Raw genomic sequence first — 25,726 nt, forward strand, 5'->3', positions numbered from 1 at the left:
ACAAGTGATCACCTGAGTACAGTATACCAGCAGAGTTGCTGTGTCAGCTGCTCTGTCCTAACTGCATTTGTCTGTACCAGGATGTTAAAGGCATATTATCTCTTGGTGAGACAGACCTTTGTGTCTCTCTTGCCACATAATAAAAATATGCTTATAAGCATTTACAACAGCCCTCTGCATGTGTGGTTTACTACTGCTTGCCTTGTGGTACCTTTTTTTTCCCCTGTGTCTCTCGTCTTGGTTAGACTGAAGGCAGATTAGAAACAAGTAACTGAAGAGGTATAGCACCTGCAGACTACTAATAGGGTGAGCCATGTTGCTACCACAAGGAATACAACACAAGATCTTTGTTGGAAGATCTTCTGCTTCAATGGAAAGTGAGCTAGTACAGTATTGTTATAATTTCTGAGCTATATATAAAATGAAAAACATCCCTGTATATTTTCTTTCTGTAGCTGGACAAAAGAGAGACTTGATGCTGTTATTTCAATAGATTTGCAGATAATTGGAAGAAGAATACTCATGTTGTTGCTTATACATTTATAGGCAAAGGATCATTGTTCTTATCTGACTAGAAAACATCTCTTATCAGTTCTTAGGGTGACTTGAATTTTGTTTGTTATTCTTGGAGTTTGCTAGATTCACAATTTTAGTACTTGCGAGCAACGGTTAAGGAGCTTGGTAGGAGTTTTCAGTTTGCAGTGTTTACATAGCTTTTTTGCTGCCTGAGGCTTGTTCTGTGGCAAAGAACACTATTTGTCTTATTAGAGCTTCAGTTTCTAACCTTTGACTCTTGGTACACTAAGTTTAAAATATCTGAAGCAACTATATTAAACAGCAACAACAGAAAAACATTTAGGAAACAGTTTCTTAGGGTTTGATTAATGTATGGTTCTGGTGCCTGTTTGGATAATGTTACTGTTCAAGTATCTCCAGGCTGGATAGTTCCAATGGGTAGAATAGAGCTTGAAGCTAATCCTTGTGTTAAAGTGCCTATTATTCATCCATTTGAAGCAATCAGTGGAAATTCATCTGATCAGGGGCAGCCAAATGGAAGTGAAAAACTTGTTTCTACTACTGTCTTCATAGCAGTTTCCTGACAGTAGCAAACTCTGGAAGCCATATGATTCCAGTAAAATCATAATATAAACATCTTCTCTGTTAGGAAGGAATTGTTCAGAAAATAGCTAGGTGAGTAAACATTGTGATTACAATACCAGCTAGAGTGTTGGTTTTGTTTGTAATATTTCAACAGTATATTCAGCATTTTTTTTTACTGTGCTAGAGCAATTGAGATAATCTGAAAATTGTTGTAGAGAAAGCATTTTGTTACCCAACAGTTTGTCATTTTACTGGAGCTGAAACACGTATGTATAAAAATACACAATACTTGCATTATTTTCTTTATAGTAGTTTATTCAGCTGTTACGCTATGAAGTGATCACAGAAAGCAAACATGTTAGGATTACTGTTTCTCTCTTTATCAGCTGTAATATTTCAATGCTGACTTTAGACAAATTCATGTTAGCTGTTGTTAGTAATTTAACTCTTCCTGTCTGGACAACCGTAGTACTTGTGGAGCATCCTAACAACATAGAATCATAGAATCATTAAGGTTGGAAAAGACCTCTAAGATCATCGAGTCCAACCGTCAACCCAACACCACCATGCCCACTAAACCATGTCCCTAAGTGCCTCATCTACACATCTTTTCAATACCTCCAGGGATGGTGACTCAACCACTTCCCTGGGCAGCCTGTTCCAATGTTTAACCACTCTTTCAGTAAAGAAAGAGTGTCCAATCTAAACCTCCCCTGGCGCAACTTGAGGCCATTTCCTCTCATCCTATCGCTAGTTACTTGGGAGAAGAGACCGACACCCCCCTCGCTACAACCTCCTTTCAGGGAGTTGTAGAGAGCGATGAGGTCTCCCCTCAGCCTCCTTTTCTCCAGGCTAAACAACCCCCGTTCCCTCAGCCGCTCCTCATAAGACTTGTTCTCCAGACCCCTCACCAGCCTCGTTGCCCTTCTCTGGACACGCTCCAGCACCTCAATGTCCTTCTTGTAGTGAGGGGCCCAAAACTGAACACAGTATTCGAGGTGCGGCCTCACCAGTGCCGAGTACAGGGGCACGATCACTTCCCTACTCCTGCTGGCCACACTATTTCTGATACAGGCCAGGATGCCATTGTTTAATATATGTAAACATCATGTTTAATATTTTTAGTAATGTTTTTTAAAGGCTTCTTGAGTTTATTTTTTTGCAAATCTTTTTTGCCTCGGAGTCACTGCTTAAAACTCTGAAGTAAATTAAGCATTTTATAGCCTCATTCATCAGTGCAACAGTGCAGTGTCATTAGCAGACTTTCCTAGAAGAGTCCTGCTTCCAGTGGAGCTACTTCATGCATTTATTATTTTTGGTTTGAGCTGTCACAGTACACTGAGACCTGATTCCGTAATCTGTGTAACCATGTCTCTTTACTTATGGAAAGCCTTTACGAAATAAATTTAGCTTCATGCAGGCGTAAGCTGCACCTTAGCATCTATTGACGCTGCTTGTAAACCTTGGTAGTAAATAGTGGAGGCACTAATCATTCTGAAATCTGCATTTTGTCCTCTCTAACCTTGTGTAAAGTTTACTGTGTGTTATATGCTACCTGAGTAGATACCAGTGATAACATAAGACATAACAGAATGGCAGGAAGGTGCTTATACTGTAAATATTTGTCCGTATTGCTGATTATGACTGGACACAAACTCAAGAGCAAAACATAATATTTTTCTTAAAATTTAAAACTGACTATCATGGCAGGCTAGACTTGTCAATCTGAATGTGCTATGGGCTTTTCTTCATTGTGTATTTTAAGTATTAGTAACACTGTCATGGAAAAAAAAATAGTATTATCTGCAAACTAGGAAGAACAGAGATGATGATGATTAGTCAACATTTCTCCTCCCAAAGGCTCTCTGTAAGTGGAATTTTCTTTTATTAGGTACATTTTATTAGGTACATTGCTGTATCTAGAAAGCAGTCCTAAGAACAGTATCCATATACTACAGGTGGATCATGATGATGCAAGAATCCTGGTTTAGTTACAGGGTTGAGTTATTGAAATCAGTCCAGGTTATGGTTTTATCTGACTTTAATAAACACAACTGGTATGTGACCATGACTCAGATTTATGGATTGAAAAGGTCTTTTCTTTGAGATTAAGGACACTGGCAATTGGACCAGATATGGATTTAAAAAAAAAAATTTCCGCTCCTGTCCACCTTTTCTGTATAGACAACTAGAATAATAGTATAAAAAGGGAATATTTATAGTATTAGAATGTATGGAAGTTTTCTTCAGTTCATATATACATTGTTTTTAGCTTAGCTCAGATATGAGTTTGAATGTGACTATGTAAGTAATCCAGGTAACAATGAAGAGAATGTATGTTGAGAAATAATTGTCAGTTGCAAATTGGTTGAAAAATCAAATGGTTTAAAATGCTGACATTTCTCAATGAACTGAGGTCAGAGCGTATTTAATTTTTGCCCAGTATACATCTTGATGGCAAAATGTCTGTTGGTCCAGGAAAGTTCTTACTTGTAATTAATAAACTTGCAAGGTTACTTCTTCTAATGCTCTACATTTGAGCTAAAACCACCTTCAGTTACCACAGTCCCTTGATACTGCAACATGGAATCTATCATCCTTCTTTCTGATGAAGAAAAAAAAAAATCTTCTATGTACTTTTTGATATTTTTAATATTCTTTTGGGGACGTAGGTGCCTAGACTTTGAGAGTGGTCACTGCAGCTGCCTGGGCAAATAAATTTGAGTAGTTCATGTTCCCCTAAGGAACAGATCTGTTCTGTGCTAGTGGGCAGCAGTTGCCTTTAACTTGATGGCAGTGTTAATAAAGGAATACACAGCCTTTGTAGCCTTACAGATGTAAAAGCAGACGAAAAATTTCCTCTGAACCGTATGGATGAGAAAAGACCTAATAATAATGAGTTTTGTAGCTCCTTTTAAAACAACTGTAACTACTGTTTGTAGTCAGGATGTCATTTGAAGGGCTACCAAATGTCTTCTAAAACTTCCATCAGCAACTTCTGTAGGTTTTCATGGTGAATAAATGATAGCACCAGTAGCAGAAAGATGAAGTATGACAGTTTCTTGAGGAAAAGAAAAAACATTAGGGAAGTACCTGGCTGTCAAAGATTTTTTTTTAAAAAACAGTGTTCAACAAAACAGAATGTAGTCTGACTGTGGAAGGTGTTAGGCAATGTGAGCCGCAAAGTCTGGGGAGGTCCAGATAAGCATTGGACCGGGAGGTGTTATAACCTGGAATATTATGCTAAGATAATCCATTATAAATTACTTCATGAAGGAATGAGCAATACCCTCTCCGAAAGAGCCTGTCAGCAAAGGAAAAAGGAGGCACTGGCATCAGAAATAATAAACTGTTTAGCAGTTTGGAAAAAATACCTATCTTTATTTTAGGTTTATTAATACAGCCAGAAGTTGAATAATCTCTGGCCAAACACTAGCTGTCATGGCTATTTATGCCTTGTAGCAGCCTAATAGAAATGTTTGTGGCTTCCTAAAAAGAAGTTTTAATCAATTTTGAGCCTGTGCTTTGACCACTGTAGCCTGAACAAGCAATTTATGTGATAGGTATTAACTTGGTACAGAGCCCGTGACTTTTTCAGTAGAGTAGCCTCTTCATTACCATACTGAAACCTGAGATATGCTGGTATTTGGAGATTACCTAGCATAAGTAAGACATATTCTTTGACCAAGATTTATAATTGTACTTTGGGCAGACGTGCAGACATCTTGAGAATATGACTCAGTGTTTAAAATGTAGGGGCTGTTTGGAAATAAAGTTATTCATCACTTTACAAAGGTCTCTTCATCAGTTATGCTCCTTATTTGGCGAGACATGGAGAAAAGTGGCGCTTTTTTTTTTTTTTTTTTAAATTGTTCCACCTCTGGCTGTCAAGTACGGCGTAGAACTGAGGTGGCAGTGGTGAAATCTGCAACGGAAAATACCGCTTTGTGGTGGTTTGTAGAGTTTTTGGCAGATAAAAGGATCTGAAGAAAATCCATCTGGATTATGCTTGTTCATAATAAGAAAGTGATAACAGTTGGTAGGAGGAAATGTTGAGGATTTAGCAAGGACTGTAACTCAGCTGTCTCTGAAGTAGGTGAACTCAAACTTTTATTTGGTTCATTTTTGAGTTCCCATTTAGAGACCAGAAGTCTGTCTTCCTTTTCAGACTCTCAGACAACTAGCATTGTTGATTTATATGTAGACTGTAATGTGTATTCATATCCTTAGTGTGTTTAGGTTTAATATTTGTAGTGTGGTACTACACCTGGCTTCTTCCTCTGAAGTTAGTTTTGCAGAATCTTTTCATTGAGGGAAACCCAAGAGCAAAACAGCTTCTCTTCTCTTTTGGGTTGTGTGAAAGGATAATAGAGCATCTTAATATCACAAATATCTTTAATCATAATCCCAAAGGAGCTGAGGATGGGACCTGTGCTAGAGGGTGAGGCTGCATAGATTATGTTAAAAAGCAAAGCTGTGGAGCACTTTGGGTAGCTTGAGTGGGAGGTTAGACTTCCCCCCCCCCCCTTAAAATCCATGTGTAAAATCATAAGCATACTTTCCTTTTTCTTCTTCCCTCCGCAAAACCATCGAACAAACTGGTTGTTTTGATACTGACAGTTTTCAACCGCTTTTTCAGAACCTCCATTTGGTTTATGAAAGAGTGAATTGTTAATAAAGATGCTTATAAGGCTTCAGCTGATTGGTTTCAGAAGCAACAAAGTCCTCGTTCCTTCTCTCTCACTCTCTCCCCTCTGTCTTTATTCATCCAAGTTGTATCTGAAAAGCTTTTAAGATATTTGGTAGCCATCCTTTCTGTATTTGTGGGAAGTAATATATTGCCATACACACAAGAAAGTATTAATCTAAACCTTGGGTGCCTAGCAGATAAGAGTTTTCGTCAGCCTTTAGAACAGTAAACCTTGAGCCACTGTCACAAATAACACCCTAGGTAAATCTTAAATTGCTGTTTTGGAAATGATTAAACGGAAATGGGGAGATATGAAACTATGGCACTTTCAAGCAGAGCTTGTCTACATGGCTTCTTCTGTTGTAGCTGAATCCTTGGTTCCATGTGACAGGCACAAGATCAGTTTGGTTTAGACAACTTGGCTTTTAGCAGTTGTTCTTTTCTAAGGTAACTATGAAAGAAATCCTTGATTTTTGTGGGACAGTACTGCAGTAAGAATATTTCATCAGTGCAATCTGCTTGCACAAACATGATCAAAGAATCAGTCCTCTGTTTTATTAATGTGATTTTTTTGGTAAGCAGGGGGTGTGGGGGTTGTGTGTTGTGGGTTGGGTTGGGTTTGGGCTTTGGTTTGGGGTTGGGTTTTTTTGCCCCTAAATTGTGAACTGTTGCTGTGTTCTGGAAGCTATGGGAAAAACTTGATTTAAGCAAACTAAAGGAAACTGTTTCAATTCCTCAGGCTTTAAAACACTACTAAGTAATAGTGGCGTTAATACTGAATATGCATGTTGCAAAACAATTTTTTTAAAATAAAAATGTTGATATAAAGCAAGGGCCAAGGTGCTCTGAGGCCATTGTCATCACTCTACTGTGCTTGTTCAGTGAAAAGCTAAATTTTTTATAAATGTAACCATATAACACCTCAGGTAGTATAATTGCACTGAAAACTGTGCCAGACTGGTTGTTTACAGAATGTTCTTTTACCTTGAAAAGTGTCACTTTGGAAGATGTTAATTGTGTGTCTTTGATCCCATAAAAATGAGCAAGTGAAGGTTCATGTCAAATTCTCCTCCACACCCCCCTCATACATAGCTGGTACTTGGAGAACTCTTTCTAAGACTAAGAACAGTTAAGTATCAGGTTGCTGTATGTAGCACTGCTCAGTGAGGGAGAATATTTTTGGTGTATCTGTTCAAAGTTTCCACAGCTTTTCTGCCTTATGCATTAACTACTTTGGCTGTATTGGCTGTTGAGTTCTCTTTTAACAACTTTAGTGTTAATATCTTTAAAGTCACTCAGTAGGATGCAGACTTCAGTATTTACTTGTCATCTAAGACACGATGGCTTGGATGCCTGTCAGATATCTGGCGTCCTTCGTGAATATGTAGCAAGGCAGGCTGACAAGTCAGCTTTGGCAGTGCTGCAAGCAGGCTTTTTTTTTAACGTTACTATGGTGAGAAGGACCTTTGTTGCGGTATTTCCATGTCCTTCCTAAAGGCTTAGGGCTGACACACTGAAGCCTTTTAGGTGGGGAGGAAGACTCAGGTGACTTCATGATTAGTTGATTTGTTTCCATGGCTCTGCTTCTGATGAACTTTGTTACACATATAACAGCCTCATTAGTTTTAACGGTCTGCAACCATAGTTCACCCTATAGTTCTGTAGTTGCAGAGACAAACTAGATAAAAAAAGCTAAGATACTGCATATTATTTTGAATGTCCAAAGCTGTCCTCCTGTCTTAAGAGGACTGCAGTAGGCTTTTCTTCAGTTAACATAGTACGTACCATGTTCTCTATGGTCATGCCTTAAAAAACAAACTAGTTGTCCCCACAGAATGTCAGTGTGTACCAGATGTAATAGGATGTGGGCTGCACTGGTTTTAATAGCCAAGATTACAGCTTTCTCAGGGTAATGCTTTGCTTTGATTCATATTCATTGTGCCTTATCCATTGTATTCTTTTTCCACACTGTATATAATACCAAGCAGTTTTTCCCATTTTGCTGTCCATTTGCCTCCCACAAAGGCAGTAGCGTGGAGCTGGGGAGAATTGTGTGCTTTCAAGCCTCGCTGTTGCAGCACAGTGTAATGACTGTGAATATTTTCACACGTGAATGTTTTCCACTGCACTGCTAAGCTGTATTAGTAATGCTGAAGGGGACTGTTAGTGGTCCCCTGGGCTGTATTTTGATTAACCACTTGACTACTACTTGAATTCTCCTAACACTGCATTGATTTCAGTAGCGTTAATGGAACACAGCAGCACAGCTGGTGTGAGGATGGACTAGCAGTAGAAAAGTTAATTTTCTTTAAATCATACCAATGGTTTGCTACTGAAGTTTCTAAAATGTTAGTAGAAAGCATATTGTGCTCTGCATTTAAAATCTTGAAACCTTTAGCTCATTTCATTGAATATGTTGATAGTACTTTCAGCTCACGCTGTAAATTCTCTCTTTAAAGAAATCTTACCAGCTGGAGATGAAAAATGTGAATTAAATTGAGAATGTGTTAATTAGTGGGAGAAGGGAAAGAAGACCTTACACAAACTAAACCAGCCTTAACTACAGTATTGTGTCTAACCGTAGATACCAGATTTCAGAACTGAAATAGAAACAAGAGAAAGGTTCCACGAATTAAAGTAAGAATAGTATTTTTATTTAGTGATCAAAACCAGAAAGAGAACAAATAGAGATAAAATTGGTGAATAGACTTGATCGGGTAGGATTACTCTGTCCTTTTAATACTAAGGAGGTTCCTGATTTTATGAGATCTGCTGTTGGGAAACACTTTGAGTTGAGCTATTATCTGTGCTATATGTCATCAAAAGATATACTAATACGCTTTTTTGGAGTAGTCTAAAAATCTGGGTTTTAGCCTCAAGGTTCCAAAGTACATAAACTTTTGTGTCATGTTAAATTCTTAAGATATTTCTATTCTCTGAAGAATGAAGAGTTGGTCCTTAGCTGACTGGATAGGCTGCTGGTGTCACAGTTTGCAATTTCAACAGGATTGTGGCTTTTTCATTTGCTTTAACCAATATTGCTATTTTAAAACTTTTATGACAAATAGAATACCTATCAAACAATCATTACTGAGTAACTAATTATAACTGTTATTCAGCTTACTGAATAATCAGTGGATTATTTCTAGACTTCGTAACTGTCTGATGGAGAAAAATTGAAGCAGAGTTTTTTAGCCTGTTACAAAGCACATTATTTGAAGGATGTGCAATACAGAAAAAGGACAAAATATGTGTGTAGCATTCACTATTGCTTATTTTTACTGTTTTGTTGAAGAGTAACTAGGAAGCAAACAAAAAATCAATTCCCTATCACAGATTGTGCTTTTAACCACATAATTCTCTCTTGGGTGTTGTAGACCTTCACTAAAATAAACAAAACCTGTGGACATGGAGTTTAATTGCAGGGGATGACGAAGACCTGTACCTGTGAACTGGTGTTTAAAGAGAGCGGTGTCAAAGACATGGGACTTCAGCCAGTATAGTTGCTGGCAACTATATAGAGTAACAAGGGAGAAGTATCTTTTCCAGTGCAAAGCTAGGTGGCTTAGCTTAAATCTGCCAAGTCATTCATGCTAAGGTGCCAGACTTTGCACTGAAATAACTGATGATTGTTCACAAGTTCAGTTTCACCTGCTGTGCACTAACGATCTCTGATGCAGAGCTGTATATCTTTAAACAGCCACAGACATTTACAAAGTGAACATATGGCTCTTTTCTAAACATGGGGATGGAGTTTCAGTTAGTTATATATTGAATATCCCAGGACGTCACAAACAGAGAACTGTATTTAAAGAGGTTTTTTAAATCTAGAGTTGCTTGGTGTTTTATCGATATTTTCCGTTTTTTTTCCAGGATAATCTGTAACAACTGTGTGCTCTTAGGTTTATAATATGCTCACATTCATATTTTCAGTTTGTCAATGCATTGATTTTTAATGTAACATCATATCAGATAAAAGTTTAATAATTATGTCTTTCCATAACAGCAGTCAAGAGGAAATAAGCAGTGCATGACTTCAAAAACACTTAGGTGTCTGTAGAATAGAAATTAGTATCATGGCTCACACAAAGCTTAAGAGAAAAAAGTGTGTGTATTAACTACTGTTGCTTTGTACTGACTTGACAGTTGATGTATTTCTAACTTTTTTGGCTGTAAGTTCTAAGTTTTGGCTACGAAAAGAGATCTCAGAACTTGCATTTTAAATTACATAAATCCTCATTAAGGATAAAAATCCTTGTGGTTTCTCAGATACTGTTTTCCAACAGAAGTAACTTTAATGTCTGGCTTAATAATGTGTTTTTCCCCTTCAGGAAAGAACTATCCGACATGAATTTGGTAACAGCATAATACTACTATCCAGACCTTTTTAACAAGTATCTTCATAAGATTGGGTTTCGTTTTTTTCGTCATCTCCAAACGATGAAGAAACTCTAAACTCTCGACTTGTACTTTAATACTTGCTTTTCATACTTTGGAAGTTCCAGATGTGTAGCTCAGCATCCCCAGGGTTCCACTTGCTTCATCTCCCCTGTCTTTGTGATCCATTCAAAAGTGTAAATTGCTGGTATCTGGGTGAGGTTGGTCCCAACTGTCCATGGGATACGCGAGATTTGTTCACCTCTGGATTCCTGTTTAAGAAGAGCCAGCTCCTAGTTAGCGTGGATGATGGAAGCCTGTGAATGAAAAAGGGAGTGAGTGGATTTGGCAGTATGGGCCCACACTGAGCTAGAGACACGCTAGGGATTACTGTCCGACCCTTGCTGCTTCTGCTGGTCCAGCCGTGCAGTGTGGTTTGATGAGAACAAGCTAGACTATTAATTTGTAGTTATGAATTTGTATTTAAAGAGGCTGGTCACAGCTTCCTTGACTTTGGATATTTTACAAGGATGTTTCCTATGTTTATAACTATAGTTCAGAACAGCTAGTTTAGTAAGGATGGGGAAAGGAGCCTTTTTGTTTCCCACAGGCTACCAAGAGGCTCCAGCACACCCTCCATGCCTTGTTAGGAGTGAGCAGCTAGAGGAGCTGAAATTTAATACTTCATACAGTTTCTGATCATTAAGGAAGAAAAAAGTTGGGAGGGATGTTTCTCAATCTAGAACTCGCACTGACTACGCCCAAGAAGAAAGGGTACTGCTTCAGTGCAAGTAGTAGTTGACTGGAACCATCAAAATTATTCACAAGTGAATTCAGACTTTTGCATTTAATTCTCAGGCTTATGCATGAAAACCAGTATGTTCAAGACTAGCCCATTTCTGCAGGTGGTGTGTTGCGTTGGACAACTCTTCTTGATGTAGATGTGTTTCCAGTCTGATTACATCAGCTAGCTTCCTGTTTGCAGGCATGAAGGGAAGATTGCTTGTCTAGGGAATACTCAGGTGGAACAGAGATGCTTTTCTCTACTGCTTTTCCTGTTTTCACATTCATTTCTCCGGTTTGCATATATTGCTACATTTTGTTCTGCTCTAGATAATACTTTATGTAAATTGTTTCATGGGACAGTTTATATTTAAGCGTTATAGAATTCCCTTCACTATGCTATTACCTGATTAGTAGCTGTGAATGAAGCGAGTGAAAGTTGGTATAGGTGTTTGGGATAGATCCATGGTAAGGCTGAGTGGGAAAATGGAGTGGGAAGCTGGTGGGCACGTGAAGCATCTTCAGAATCTGTAATGGTGGAAAAAAGGTGTTAACATTTTTGAGGAAGGTGAATCATAGGAGCGTTTACTGCTGCTGGCAAGGAGGGGGAAAGATGTCAGGTACTCTTGAAAATGTTACTAGAGACATTAATACTTCACCAAGCATTTCAAGTGATCAGTTAGAAGTGATAAAGGTGCACATCAGTGTTTTGTGTTCCCTATACATACAGAGTATCCTGGAGAGATCAGTATGCTGTTTGTATGTAAATCATCTGAGTGGAAGAGCAAGAGTGGGACTGCTCTGGAAAAGCCCTAGTGCAGCTGGCCACAGGGGAGACCAGAAGCCTGAGAAAATCTGTAGCTTGTGCTGACGTAAATGTCTGGCTCTTGCTTTTTACTTCTTGGAATGGGCAGGAACAGGGAGAGCTGGGAGAGTTGGCTTTCTGCTTGGAAAGTATCTGTATGTAGTACTGCCACAGCTGATCTGAGCTGTTGAAATGTGCGGTGGGTGCAATATGTGACTGTTCTAAGAAGGCAATTTTTATTCTTGCAAATACAGGGATCCTGTAAAACCTTTTGAACAGCGAACAATAGCAAAGATCAGTGCCCATCTACAAAAACACACTTGCATGCAGAAAACGTGTTTACACATGACAAAAGCAAACAGGTATCTAGACCGCAGTGGTGCATCTACCAAAAATGAGGCCATTCTCTGTATCTTGTGGTTTTTTTCTCCATCCTTCCTTTCTTTGACAGATCACAAGATACCCATTAGAATGCAATATAAGTGATAAACTTGGCACACTAGATGTTTATGCTGTAAAATAAAGAATTATAGCTTGTGTTTATGTATGACCCTGTACTTAAAGGGACTTCAGAAGAAGAGAGGGTTTGCTTGACTAACCCTCTGAACTGGAAGGTAGTCATATGATAGCATAGTTAGCTTGAGATAGAAGACAAAGTTCATGGATCCTTTGTGTTGGCAAGCTATACCTTCCAATCAACAGAAAGGGCAGAAGAGCAGCTTTTAAGTACTTTTCTACTTTTGACAAATAAGGAACTGAAGGAGTAACATCAAGTCTAAGGAGGAATGGCCATCTTGCAGAGGAGTATCGTTTAGCCCAGAGCAAGCAGTGCAAAGACTGTATGTTATGCTTTCTTAAGTGGCTTTGCTAGGCTGTGCCAGCGACACCTCCTGCAGCTGCAGCCCCTGGGGTACTGTCATTCCCACCTCTGCTTTGCTTCTTCTGTAGTGCCAATCAAAAAACTGTTTCTGGTTTCAAGTAATACTTTTGGGCAAGAACTATTTTTAATTGATAAGTATCGGTGGTCCAACCAAGAGTCAAGTGAATGGTAGTGCTGGCATGGTGAGGAGTGGGTAGTGGCTGAGGAAGGATACCCCTTAAGAAAGCACTGTTGCAGTGGAAAAGGTATGTGGAAAGGCATGTTGAATACTGTTAATAATACCTTCTCTTTAAGGGTTTAATAATTGTCTCTTACCTTTCTGAAAATTGCTAATTACAGTTGGTTGATTATATATATAGTAGCTACAGGTGGAACAAAAAAAACCTTTGAGCATGACAAGTATAACTTGTCCAAATGCAACTGAAATTGATAGGAAGACTTGTTTGATTGAATAGAATTGCCCAGACATTCAGAATTTTCAACCCTAAGTTCAGTAGGATGCTGAAAGTTGAACTTTCCCCTGTGGTTGAACTGCATCTCTGATGTTATGTCATAGATTTAAGATGTCTTTTATGTTTTAGGAAGATCTGAATTTGACATGCCTTATAAAAGCTATGTACTTATTTTGTATTCAGGCTTATGTGTTTGTAAAAAAAAGAAAAAAAGGAAAAGAAAGCCCACAGTTTAGACCATAAAGGTCTCCTAATGGCATTATATTGATTACTGAAAATTGCCATCATTTTAACCGTGCCTCTTTTCGGTTTAAGGTACTGTTTGATCTCAAGCACTGATTTCATTGTGATTCAAGTGAAAGGTCTGATTCCTGAACTGTAGTAAAAAAAAAAGTCCCATTGTTATCTAGCTGTACTGACTGAATTTAGAACATACTTTTAAATTGTTGATATCTGTATGCATGCTCTGTATGTTCTTGAATCAGAAATCAGAGCCATAGATGTCAGTGGTCTAGTCTGCAAGAATCCTATAAGGTTAAGAAGATAAGGGAGAGTATTTTGAAAGTGCTTATTGATTTGAAATTACAAAATTATCTTAAAAACTACTTTGCTTCAGTGTTATTGTCATTGGCAGTACAGCTCAGTTTGTCAAATTACTGCTGCTGCAGAGACTGCCAAGTAAGTGTCTTCTTCCTGGCATGGTGGTTCTTTCTCCATCCGCTCCGTTTTGCAATGCTTCACTCGAATTTCAAGTTTTATCTTTAAAAGAAACGATTTGAAAAAAAATGGAAAATATTCAGATAAATCAGGAGGTGATTTTTGTATATAATACAATGTTCTAACTTTTATCCACTGATCTTGTCCCTACTCTATTCTAACTCTGCAGCCTTTTTTTTCCTGAGATCTCTAATTAGCATATTCTGGGTGAAGTCGTGCACTATAACTGCTATAGCATGAAGTGTTCCTAGGTTGATGGCTGGCTGGCTTTAATGTTCTTGATTCTTGCCCGTGGGAAAAGTCAGAAATGATGCAGGTATAATTTAGATTACTCTGGGATGAACTACCTAAATTGAAAACCTTATCCTCCACTGCCTTTGGCAAGAATCTCTCCGTCGCATTAGTCATTTTTCTTGCCTTAAAGGCCTGCGGTAGAGGGTTCTTCTGAGTTCTTAGAAGAAAGTCCCATCCTGGAGTTGATGTGGTAATGCCCTTTAAAACTGCTCCTTTTTCCTTGGCTCATGGGCTAGAAGTGTTGCTCTGTATTACACTCTTTAATGTGTTGCAAAAATCTAGAATGATAAAATATTAAAATAGGCAAAAAAGAAGAAAATTCTTGGGAGACCACAGGAAATTTTTCTCATGAGATGCAATGTAGTGCTACTCAGTTGTAAATTTAGATCATATTGCAACATTTATTAATTGGGTCATATATCTGATGCCAAGTTGTGGATCATGGGTATTTGATAAAGTGATAACAGACCTTGAAAACCTAGTTTTTATGTTTAAGAGCAATATACATCTTACAAATGTTTGACAATCGGAAACAAGTTGTTGCAATTTAGTAGTTTTAAGCACGCTTTGATTAGGAAGATATTTTGCTTTTTATTATTTTCAGTGTGGATTAGCTTAATTTTTAAGTCTTCATAGACCAGTTTTTGTAATTCAGCACTTTTACTGCAAGTCAGAGTTGAAATCCATGCAACCATTTTCTCCTATAGTCAAAAAAGAGCACACTGAGTTTTTTAATGTTACAACAAATATTACACAGTAGGACTCTTCAGTCAGTCTGGATTGAGGATTCATGAAAATAAAAGGAAGGATTCGTTAGGCTATCTGTCAGAACTGTAAAATGAAATTCAGTTATGGTCTGTGTTTCTCTTTAGATCTCATAAATGGAGCCCAAGAACAGTGTGAATTGCCTCCTATGGATGGTTTTCCTCACTGTGAAGGGAAAATAAAGGTAACTGAACTGTTTTTAATCTTATTGTGTGTGTTCTGTTAAAAACTGAACGTATGTTGCAAGAGGTCACTACTCAGACAATGGTGTAAAACGAGAACAACTGGGTCAAAAAAGAAAAGAGGATGTTTAGGAGTGTGTGTCACTAGAACACTGCTCACCTCAAGCCTTTAATGCTACTGCTGCAGAAGTAAAGTGGCATCCTGTTAAGACAGGCATAAAATGCCATATTATATTATAATGCTATAGTATTTAATAAAATGCCTTATTATTTGAATGCTGTCTTGTTATTGAGAAGCTTTCTTCTCCTTTTTGAAAAGCCCAGTTTTCTTCCCCATGATGAGTCATTTGGCGTTCCCCTACCCCAGGACTGGGATTCTGTCTGTACCCCACTCAAGTCCTTTCTCTGTTTCAGCAAGACATTTGTTTACACTTCTTTCCCCTCTTTGCCAACTGCTCTGTCCGGTTCCTCCCTTCCCCTTTTCTGTTAAAAACATTCTGCCTCTTCTGCTTACAAGCTAGGCACTGCACTAAGTGTGCAACCAGAACTTTGGGGTTCACAGTTGATTCTACATAAATTCTATATTTTACTAATAATGCAGTTGGAAAGGCCAAATATGGAAAGCCATCAGACTTTGGTTGGAAAGAAAAAAAAAAACCACCCCAAAAACCAAAACTTGCAGAGATGCAGGTTTTTGGTTTTTTTCCCCAGGATACATTTCAAATGTAGTAGCGGGGGGACAAAAGTAAAATTGCTGGACACTTAAATATCATTATCAAGTATTACAATTTATTTCTGAAAGTGAAAATAAATAACTACCAAAGTATGAGTGAAATTATGTTGCCTTTTTCTCTAAATAAAACTCTTAGACAACAGTATTTAAAAAAAAACCAAAAACCTGTGTTAAATCTCTGGTCTGTGTTTTGATCCATTTTGACAAACTGGCTGCATAGTGGCTATGTAATACATTATTTGAATATTAAAATATGGATTTAAATGAATTGCTGCTGCAGAAATGGCAGATTCTTGGCAGAATCGGGCAGATTTCAGTCTTGGTAGCTGAAATGATCTGTTAAATTCCAGAGCAAGTGTAAACGGGGGGGGGGGGGGGGGGGGGGGGGGGGGCGGCGGCGGCGGCAATGTAGTCAACCCCAACCACACCCATATGTCTGGATCCTGATTATATCTCTTGGTATTTGCCTCTGCTTGCCTGGCTACCAGTTTGTATAAACTGTGCTCATGTCTGTTATGTAGTTACTTCCCTGATGTAGCTGAATGCAGAGATGCATTACGCTGCAATATATTCATGAAATTCCTTTTTTGTTATTTGTGATTTTATCTGGTTGGATATAGTCGCTTGCAGCTTTCCCCTGTTTCTGAGTTCAGTGTGAAATAGTATAGAGTTATTAGGTAGTACTTAAACCTAACAGACTATGTTTTTTGTTCTGTTACAGTGGATGAAAGATATGTGGCGATCGGATCCCTGTTATGCAAGTTACGGTGTAGATGGGTCCACATGCTCCTTTTTTATTTACCTCAGTGAGGTCAGTAATCTTTTAATCTGCAGAAGGGGAACATCACAGTGCCTTGGTATTTTTGGTAACTGTTGGCAAACTTTTCTCAAAAGAAATTGTAACTTCAGAAAAATTCTATAAAGAGGAAAAAGCTATTAAAACAGGATTATTATGAAGTGTGTTGCTATTATTCATAAGTCCTCCAGCTGTTTCTAGCCTGGAGAATTCTAATGTTTATAACTGAAGTGATGTAAACAGCAACTGTCCAGGGAGTGCATACTAGGTATCCTGTTTAACTGAGGTATGAATTCAGCCATAGATCCTTGCATCTGAACACTTTTTCTGTTGCTTTCTATGTAGCTCCTGAGGTAGTAATAGGGAGGCATTTGGGATGTAAAATTTGGAAAGCGGAAGTAGGTGGTACATCCTCCTAAGAAGCATGGCCACTTCCTGCTTGGATACTGTTCATGAATTGCAGAGTCTGTTAACAGAAAACAAAAAAACCTGAAAGTCATGTTTTTGAGTGAAGTTGCAGATATGTTGGCACTTGACCTCTTCTTTCTTATTTGTAAAATTTTGATAACTTACAGCAACTGATCTTGGAAGTAGCATTGATATCTAGTGACTTACTGCTTATAAAGAAGTGCGAGAGCCAATGTGGTTGCAGAATTGCAAACTAGTATTAATTATGTAGTCTCTGCAGGATTTGGGGGGAGGGGCTGGGTTTTTAAATTATGTATCTGAGATTAAAACAGTAAGTATTACGTAAGTAATTCAGTCATAATGAAATCAGTTTCTGTTAATTTACTCAGTTGACTGTCATTGAACTTCTTGGGGCATTGCTTTAAGCAGCAGTAATAGTTAAATGCATACCCAAAACACGTATCTGAAGAAATAAAAAAGGCTGGGTTGAATCACAAATTTGACTCATTCCATTGCTATTACCAAGTGTTGATTTATTTATGGGCTATAAAGCTGGGGAAGGAAAAGATACAGGATGACTATATTATTTAACCTGTTATTTATCATAGAAGCTAGAGATACGGTTTCATAATCATCTGAAGTTGATCTAAGTTTCTACTAAAAGGTTATGTTTTAGCATCAGCGTAGTTACGTTTGCACATAGTATTCTGTCAACCAGCTGGTGCTTCATGTTTTTAATGCAGATGTATCTTAAAAATGAGGGTACATGTCAATTGAGTCAACTGAAAATCTAACATTCTTGAATGACATTTATTATTTTGTATGTCTGTTAAATCACAGTATTTTCTGTGACAATCTCTGATCATCAGTTTTGGAAACTCAGTTGATGCTGTTAGTTTTTTCATAATTGATCTTTCAGCTCATCCTCATGGCAAAATGCAAGCAGATTTACAGAGGCCAAGTGCTTGTTTTCTCATGGGTCTAGGGATTTGAAATTTTTCTTTAAGCAGCAATATTGAATTTGGGCAACTTCTCATTTCATAATGGAAAACAGTACAATTAGTCTGTGTGTATATTTGGGAACTTCAGACAAAGGTCTTGTACTTTTTTTTTAAAGTGTTCTCCCATGACAGAATGTAAAACTAATACTGGGTGAGCATGTTATTAACACTGAGTTTAAATTTGGCTTTCTTAATCCTATGATTAATTCCATGATTAATGCCCAGCAGCAGAGGTTGGAAGCTTAAATGTTTGCGAATGCAAGCATGAAATGAAATTCTAATAACACTACAATGATGTGGATTTATGAGGTGTGTTGGCTGCTAAGGATAACTTGGAAATGCTGTTGCAAAAGTAATTTGTCAAAGTGGACAGCGATGAAGAGTTGACAGTTTATAGTATGGTTGCACAGCTGAATGATAAATGTGTCTACAGAGCACTCGAGTCAAAACCACTGATTTAAAATACTAAAATGTATTAGGGTACTTGGAAGGATATTACTGTTAAGATTTTTCTTTTTTATTTTAAGGTTACAGTATAGGAATAAGATGGTTGTGTACATATCCTCTGCTTGAAAAGGCAATATATGCGTCAAATTATTCATAATCTCAGTTTGAACATGACAGAATATGCATCAAATTGTGCATATGTCTACTTCTGCTCTTAAAATCGCCTCTACAATCTGGTGTGATAAGCGCCTGTGCTCTTTCATACTCTTTTGGGATCTACTTTTTTCTTCTGAAGCAGTTCAGTTAGGGTATTATGTTACACTCATCTAGCACTCTCTGTAATACAATTTTAAACCTGTAAACAAAGGAGCCCAAAATATTACATTTTGGTGTGTGATATGGGTCAGAACCAAAGAGGCACAAAGTAGCTTGCCCACAGTTTATGCAACGGTTTAGAAACAAAGCTTGGAATAAACCCCAGTCTTTGGGTATCTGTCATGTGCCCTTGTTATGTTTCCACAATGTGTGTCTGCAAAATTGAAACAGTGCAGTCAAAATCCAGGCTGCCCCAAGTCTTCTCTTCTGAAGAGCTTGCACAAGTGCGAGTATTAGCAGGTCTGCCTTCTCTGGCTTGCTTTGGATGGCACTCCTGCAGGAACGTAAGAACAGCTAGCTGAACAGCTCTTTTCTTGTTGTCTTGGCTGCTTGAGCAGAATGGGAGGTGAGTGTGGCAGCAGAAGGAAAGCAAGAAGCAATCCAGCACTCAGGCTTGTATTTTTTTATTTAAAGCTGTTCCCTGTACAGACTTGCAGATAAAGCTGCAAGAATTTTTGCACTTCTATCTTGATGTTTTGCTGCAGGCACTGTATCACTCTTGGTGGATGATGTGCAACTGTGCAGTCCTCATAATGCTAATTGTGTTGGAGCCTTTGAAGACTGGAGGAGACACAATGGCCTGAACAGCAAAACCAGACTTACATTCTCCTGAATAACAGAGCAAGGCAGGGATTAGAAGTAGCAAAAACTGAAAAGCAAGTTAAGCTAACTAACGTTTCTGGATAGTTGGGACTTGTTTCCTTTTAACTGTGATACAAACTTGTCCATTGAGAAGAGCTACTTCCTTTTAAACTTAGCATTTAGTTATGAAAAAGCCAGTTGTTTAACACTGTAATGTCACTGGCACAGTTGTAACTTTCACGGATGGCACTGCCTCTGGGGAGAAATGTAAGAAAATGAATTTCTAGACAGTACAAAAATATATTTCACTGCAAAATGTCAGTTTGCAGCTGAAGAATGAAGCTTTTAAAAAATCTTCTAGAAAATGAATTTTTCACACAGTTTCCCAGCTTAACCAAAAAAAAAAGCAGAGGGGTCTTATCGTTCCTTTTCTTTATCTAGATACATGCTTTCTCTGAAATAACTGCTTGCCACACAGGAGTGGGACTGCTGCTGTGCTTGCTGGTCAGCCGGCAGCTGTGATGCAAGTTACCACTGCCCAGGGGTCATTACATTGACGTTTACCTGCTGGAGCTGGGCAGATCTCATTAAAATCCCAGGCTTTGGATCTCCAGCTCGCCTTTCAGGTGCAAGCGTGATGTTTGGTACCCATCTTGGAAGTGGATCCAACACTTCAAAAGACTGAAACCATTTCAAAGACCAGTCTTTGAGACTCTTGCCCATTTGCTAGTATACCACTGGAGAGAATTCTTGTTTTCAGTTCTTCAGACTTGATGGAAACAGAATGCATGGTTTGGTTGCAGCAGTATTTTTCTTTACACTGTTACTTTTGCTTTGAGAGATGGAGCAGAAAAATACAAACTGAAGGTGATTTTGAATGTGGGTTTGTTTCCAGAATACAAGCTGTAGTCTGAGGCACATTTTAGTGAAAACACCTGGGAATCGTAATTATGCAGGTTCCCCAAATTCTTGCGGTTTTGCTGGTTTACTGCAGTTTGCTAGTGTCTGTGTGGAAGTCCCCCTTTCCACAACTTCCACTGCATGTGTAATCTAATTTCTGACATTGAAGTGAGTTAATGATTTGCATTTCTTCATTGTAATTTAACATCAAACCAACTTTGAATTCTACACAATTACTCAGAAAATTGACAAAAATAGTATTGTTGTCTGAAATGTAAAGCAGCAAAAGCTTGAACTTCTTTAGTCATCTTACATGTGTCCCTAAGAAATTGAAATGCTAATGATAGTCAGTACTTCATCCCCAAATCATCCATTAGTGTATTGGCCTGGATTTGGGTGATTGGGGGTCAGTTATCTTTTCTACCTCAGTCATTTTAAACTGGGATTAGTATTTTTCTGTCTTGTTGGAAAAAGTGTAGATACTAATGTAGGAGAGGGATCAAATCCAGTGCACATTACTGATGTTAGATAAGAGACCATTTGTTGATTGATGGTTGTGTATAAAATTTTGTGTTTCAGTGTCACTGGGACTGTGAGTACCTAACACCCAATGTTTGGGATTGCCTTTGGAAACAAACAAATCCAAAGTTACCTGTACAGTCCTCCATTTCACTAAACGGGCAGGCAGTCATCTTGCACACTGCAGATTTTGTAGCACCTTCAAAATGGCTACCCGTCAGTGAGGAAATGCTAAACAAAAGATAGGTATTACAGCTTCTAGAGGAGTTGAGAAAGTCGCCTTCCCAATGGGAGCAGTTCGTTTGCAACAAATTCTCGAATGGATTTTCTAAGTGAACATTATGAGTTCTCTTCTCTGCCTGCTTTCATACTGCCTAATAAATTTAAAGATGCACCTTCTTTCAGCAGATACTGCAGCACTGTTGTTTTTTTTTATTTCCCACTTTGGGACTGACATAAGATACTTAATAGCAACACTTCACTGTGGATAGAATTACACTGAGCAATAACGCTGTTCACCTGATGTGCAAAGAAAGTTGCTTTAGTTTCCCTGTAGATGGGCTGCACCTGCCCTTCGGAATAGTCCAAAATGAAGATTATCCCAGGTGTTTAGAGAGAGTACCCTTCAGCTTCTGCTTTATTAAACTCCCATTATGACTCTTTAAAAGCGTAAAGGACTTCCTGAAATTTTGGATGTGGAGAGCTGCTGGCAGAGTATACTTTCATTCAGTTTGGAAGAGGCTCAGACTACCTGAGTGCTACAGATGTTTGCCAGGTTCTTACAACAATGCTTGAAGTCCTTGCTCTGCAATATAGCCGAGCGCTGCAATCTTGAGTTCCCTTCAGTTTCAGTGTGTTTCTGAGGAAGAGTTATTGGAACAGATACCTGCAAAACTTCTATAAAACATACTCTTCTAATTTCTTAAGTTTGGTTTTTTTGGTGTTAAGTCACTTACCAGTAAGCTATGTAAATTCACGGTGAGAGTGGATTGCCTATGATAAGAGATTAGAGAAACTCTCGAGTTCAGTTTAAGCAGAATCTGGGCATGAACACCCCAAAGCAGTTCAGAACACTGACTTTTCACTGATATCTGGAATCATGTAGCACTTAAATTTTGGACTTCTGAAGTACAATGCAACCTAACCTTATGGAGTTAGCTACATATGCTCTAGACAGCGCTGTGTCTACTGCAATTCAAAACCAGGTAGGGAATACTTGACTTCTCAGGTGGAGCTTGTTTCTTGAGCATGATCAAAGACTACCTAATGCATTTGATTGGCATTGAATTCAACACTAGGTACAGGAGGCACAGCTGGTCTTATTCAAAAATATGACAGTAGAAAGATAAATATAGTGTGTTCTGAATAATAGCTTAGCATTTATATCACTCATCTAAAAAATTATCAGTCTTCAAATCTGCAGTTGCTGCTTTCCAACAATCCTCTTTTACTGCTAATCTATAGTCTGATATCACATCCTTCCTATTAAATCATGTACATGACAGTGCAACAGTTGGTTGCTATGGAGAGAATAAGCTAGAGAAAGAAGTGATGCTAACCCAGTGAGAGGAAGGTTGTCCTGGAAAGGGGGAAGAGGAGTCCTGGTTCCTTCTTTGGAGACAACTTCTGTGTTTTGTCTTAAATGAACAAATAAAACACATAAACAAGTTGAAGAGCAGCATCCAAATGAACGCTGCTGCCCTCCTTCCCCTTGCTCAAACTTGGGGCTTGTTGCATGTGGGTATTCTGTACCTAAACAAATACAAAGCTGAAATATTTGAACATTTCTGATGGAGATTTCATCTAGATCCACTTTAGTGATATCATAATCCTTTCTGTCATCATTGCCAATGACAGAGAAAAGGGGTGTGTGTATGGAACAATACCAGATTTGTAACTGCATACTGCAGCCTTAGCACGTGCTATATCATCTTCCTGATATAATCATATACATACACATCTATACGCACATTTCTGTGTATACACACACACACTTTTTTCCCATTGTACATGTTATTTAATCACAAATATTCCTGGCCCAGGACAAGGTACGCTTTAATGCTGTTGCATTTTCTGCAAAATTTTTTCTTATGAGTTAGGCTGTATGATACAAAATCAACCAAAGCAGGTCCTGTCCTGCCCCCCCCCCCCGCCACCCTGTTCTGTATTAGGAGCTTCCAGAAAATGTGTTGCAAAACAATGTCTCTAATTCTTCCCCTCACATTCCCTGCCCTATCTCTGTCTCGTCCCTAGTAGTTTGAATGAAAGCGGATAGGCTTTCTTTAGGCAATTTGGGGGCACGGGGAGAAAGGCAAGTTCCGGGCACCAGGTCTTTTCACAGAGCTTGCATCACTGTTGGTGCTTGTTTGTCATGCAAGACGAAAGAGATTGAACGCTTCCACTCAAGCCAATCTGAGCAGTTCTAGACATTCCTTTACCTTTTTTTTTCCTCCCACATCTATAGTTGGAAGTGAGTACTCACTGAAATAAAACCCGATTTGTACTTACCTTACATCAATAAGTCTGAGAAAAATGGATTAAGTTTTCACTGGTGTTTGCTGGGAAAAAGATCATTTCATGAGCATCCTTCTGCATTTTTCAAAGACTATAGCACCCACCTTTGTTTTCAAAGAAGTTCCCATGGCAGTGGTTAAATAGCCTGAATCTGAGAAGAACAGTTGCAGGACTTGTTCAGAGATGAGTACAACTAGAGTTACTGTTGTGGGCCATCTTCAGGTCATGCAAGGCAACCAGGAAAATTACTTAACCACTTAGCTTTCATATTTAGTTATAGGCATCCTTGTGGTGTTCTGTATGAGAAACCCTGAAGCAATTAGCCGAAGTGGCAATACTTGGTTCTTTAAAAACCAAACAAACAAAAACCCCCACCCATCCACTTTCTAGGTCATCTGAAGTTCTCATGAAACTGTAGGTCCTGCCGAGAGCTGCAATTAGAAGTAGTTCCTAGGCTTAACGGTGAGAAATTGCATGTTCTGGACAGGAAATGCTTAAGTGCTCAGTTTGAATTGAGTACTGGTACACTGGGCAAGAGAGTAAGGCCAGGTAATGAAAGAGCAGAAAGTGGTTGTCTTGAAAAAGGTCAACAGTATGGTTATTTGCACTATTTTTACACATATTTCAGAAATGATGCAACAGAAGTAGTATGTATTCTGCTCTACTGTGTATCATTACATGGGGCTAACGAGAAGAACACAAAGTTCATTTTGCTACTCATCTGGCTTAGTGCAACCCGTTGCTTTTAATTCTGACACAAAATATTGGGTACTATTTCTTTACAGGATTTTTAAGTGGTCTTTATTGAGGCTTTGTACTGCTGTAGACCTTAATTTTACATAGTGCAATGCAAAAACACAGTTAACTGGAAGCTTTTTACTTGACATACATATAAAAATGCAATTGCTGTGGGTTTTGAGGAAAGCAGCGATAAAACTTAGCAGCCTGCTAGATATCTTGTATAAGTATCATCAAATCAGCAGGCTTTTTAATTCTGTAGTAGAAGCCTGTCGGTGCTATAGTTTCCTTTTCCAATTGTTCTACAAAGGCTGTCTCTGAAGTCTTAGATACCTTGTGTAGTTGCGTAGGTTGAAATCCCTCTCCCTTTTACCAAAGTGTATATAGACTGTTGATCATCTGTAGCTCTCACTGAACAGGGAAGCAAAAACCAGAGATAGAGAGAAGTATCTCTGTTCCCTCTGAAAACCTTGGTTTTGTTGGAAGTGTGATATTTCTTGAGTACTAAGCACCTCTAAATACAGATGTTACAACTTGTGTAGACTTCCCTGCTGTAGTTTTTCACTTTTGCTTTCTTTGCTCTTTATCTACCTGATAATATCTACTATGATCTAGAAGTGACTTCTGGTGCATGAGCTTCAGTGTTGAGTGTTTGAGTGTTCTGCCCTCTGCCATCACTCTTAATCGTATTCTGATCTTCTTCTCAGTTTCTCTTGGAACCATGACTTACTAATTCCAGTAGATTCTTTAATTAGTTGCAAAATTAACTCATGTTCTGAACAACAGAATTTATATTAGCATTTTGGCTGGTTTTGCTATCATAATGTTTCCATCTTAGGGGCATGTATAAGCCTGATCTTTTTTGCCCAAGAATATCTGAAATTCACTATTAAAGTAATCCTAGTTTGGCTGGTTTGTCAGTTAGTATTTTGCCTCTCCATCCCCACTTTCCCTTGAGTCAATACATTAAATTAATAAGGTTTTTTCTTCTTTCCCCTTCCCATGGTATGTCAGATTCATTTGCTTCATCTTTGCTTTCTTGGTGCTCTTGTTAATTATTATCCCCCCATCTAACAACTCTTTGTGAGCCATTGGCTCATAAAAATGAGCAGAATTCTTTCCTTTTTCTATAAGAGAATGCCTATGCATTCTTCCCAGTGCATTTATCAGTCCTGAAAATAAAAAAACAACTGGCATACTTTGAAGAGTATGCATTTAAAAATCCTTCAGTGAGTTAAGTTGATCTTTCCAATGAAAAGAGGAATTGACTGAATATCAATAAGGAAAAACAAATGCTAGACCAACTGCATACATTGATATTACTTTGAATCTAATCCTTAGGTGTTTATTGGTGATTAGAATTGCTGTAATTTAATTTAGAGTAGAGGGAATATTTCTAAAAGCACAGAACAACTGTATTTGTGTTTCAGTCAGTGAGGCATGCTGCTAACTGTCCTTGGCAGCTCTGAAAAATCTTCAGTTCCTTTAGGATGCCTGATGGTGTGATGTGAAATACGTGGAGCAAGAAAATGGGCACGTACAGTAGTCCTTGAAATGTCATATCTTAATGTAGATCAGTTTTAATGCTAGGAATAATTCAAAATTATTTGTACTATTAAAAAAAAAAAAAGTTTGGGACTCTGCACGATTTGTAATATGTAGCTTGC

General features: G+C 38.3%; 1 protein-coding gene across 2 annotated transcripts in view; it reads left to right on the forward strand.

Annotated features, from left to right (window-relative positions):
* The window catches only part of MGAT5 (alpha-1,6-mannosylglycoprotein 6-beta-N-acetylglucosaminyltransferase), a 144,335-nt gene that overhangs the window by 58,563 nt on the left and 60,046 nt on the right, over nt 1-25,726 (forward strand). For both annotated transcript variants that reach the window (XM_076343067.1, XM_076343068.1), the window contains exons 4-5: nt 14,972-15,048; nt 16,501-16,590. In XM_076343067.1, the coding sequence (XP_076199182.1) occupies nt 14,972-15,048; nt 16,501-16,590 (167 nt within the window). The remainder of the gene's footprint in view (nt 1-14,971; nt 15,049-16,500; nt 16,591-25,726) is intronic.

This window comes from Aptenodytes patagonicus, chromosome 6 (assembly GCF_965638725.1).
Source record: "Aptenodytes patagonicus chromosome 6, bAptPat1.pri.cur, whole genome shotgun sequence".
NCBI classification, from domain to species: Eukaryota; Metazoa; Chordata; class Aves; order Sphenisciformes; family Spheniscidae; genus Aptenodytes; species Aptenodytes patagonicus.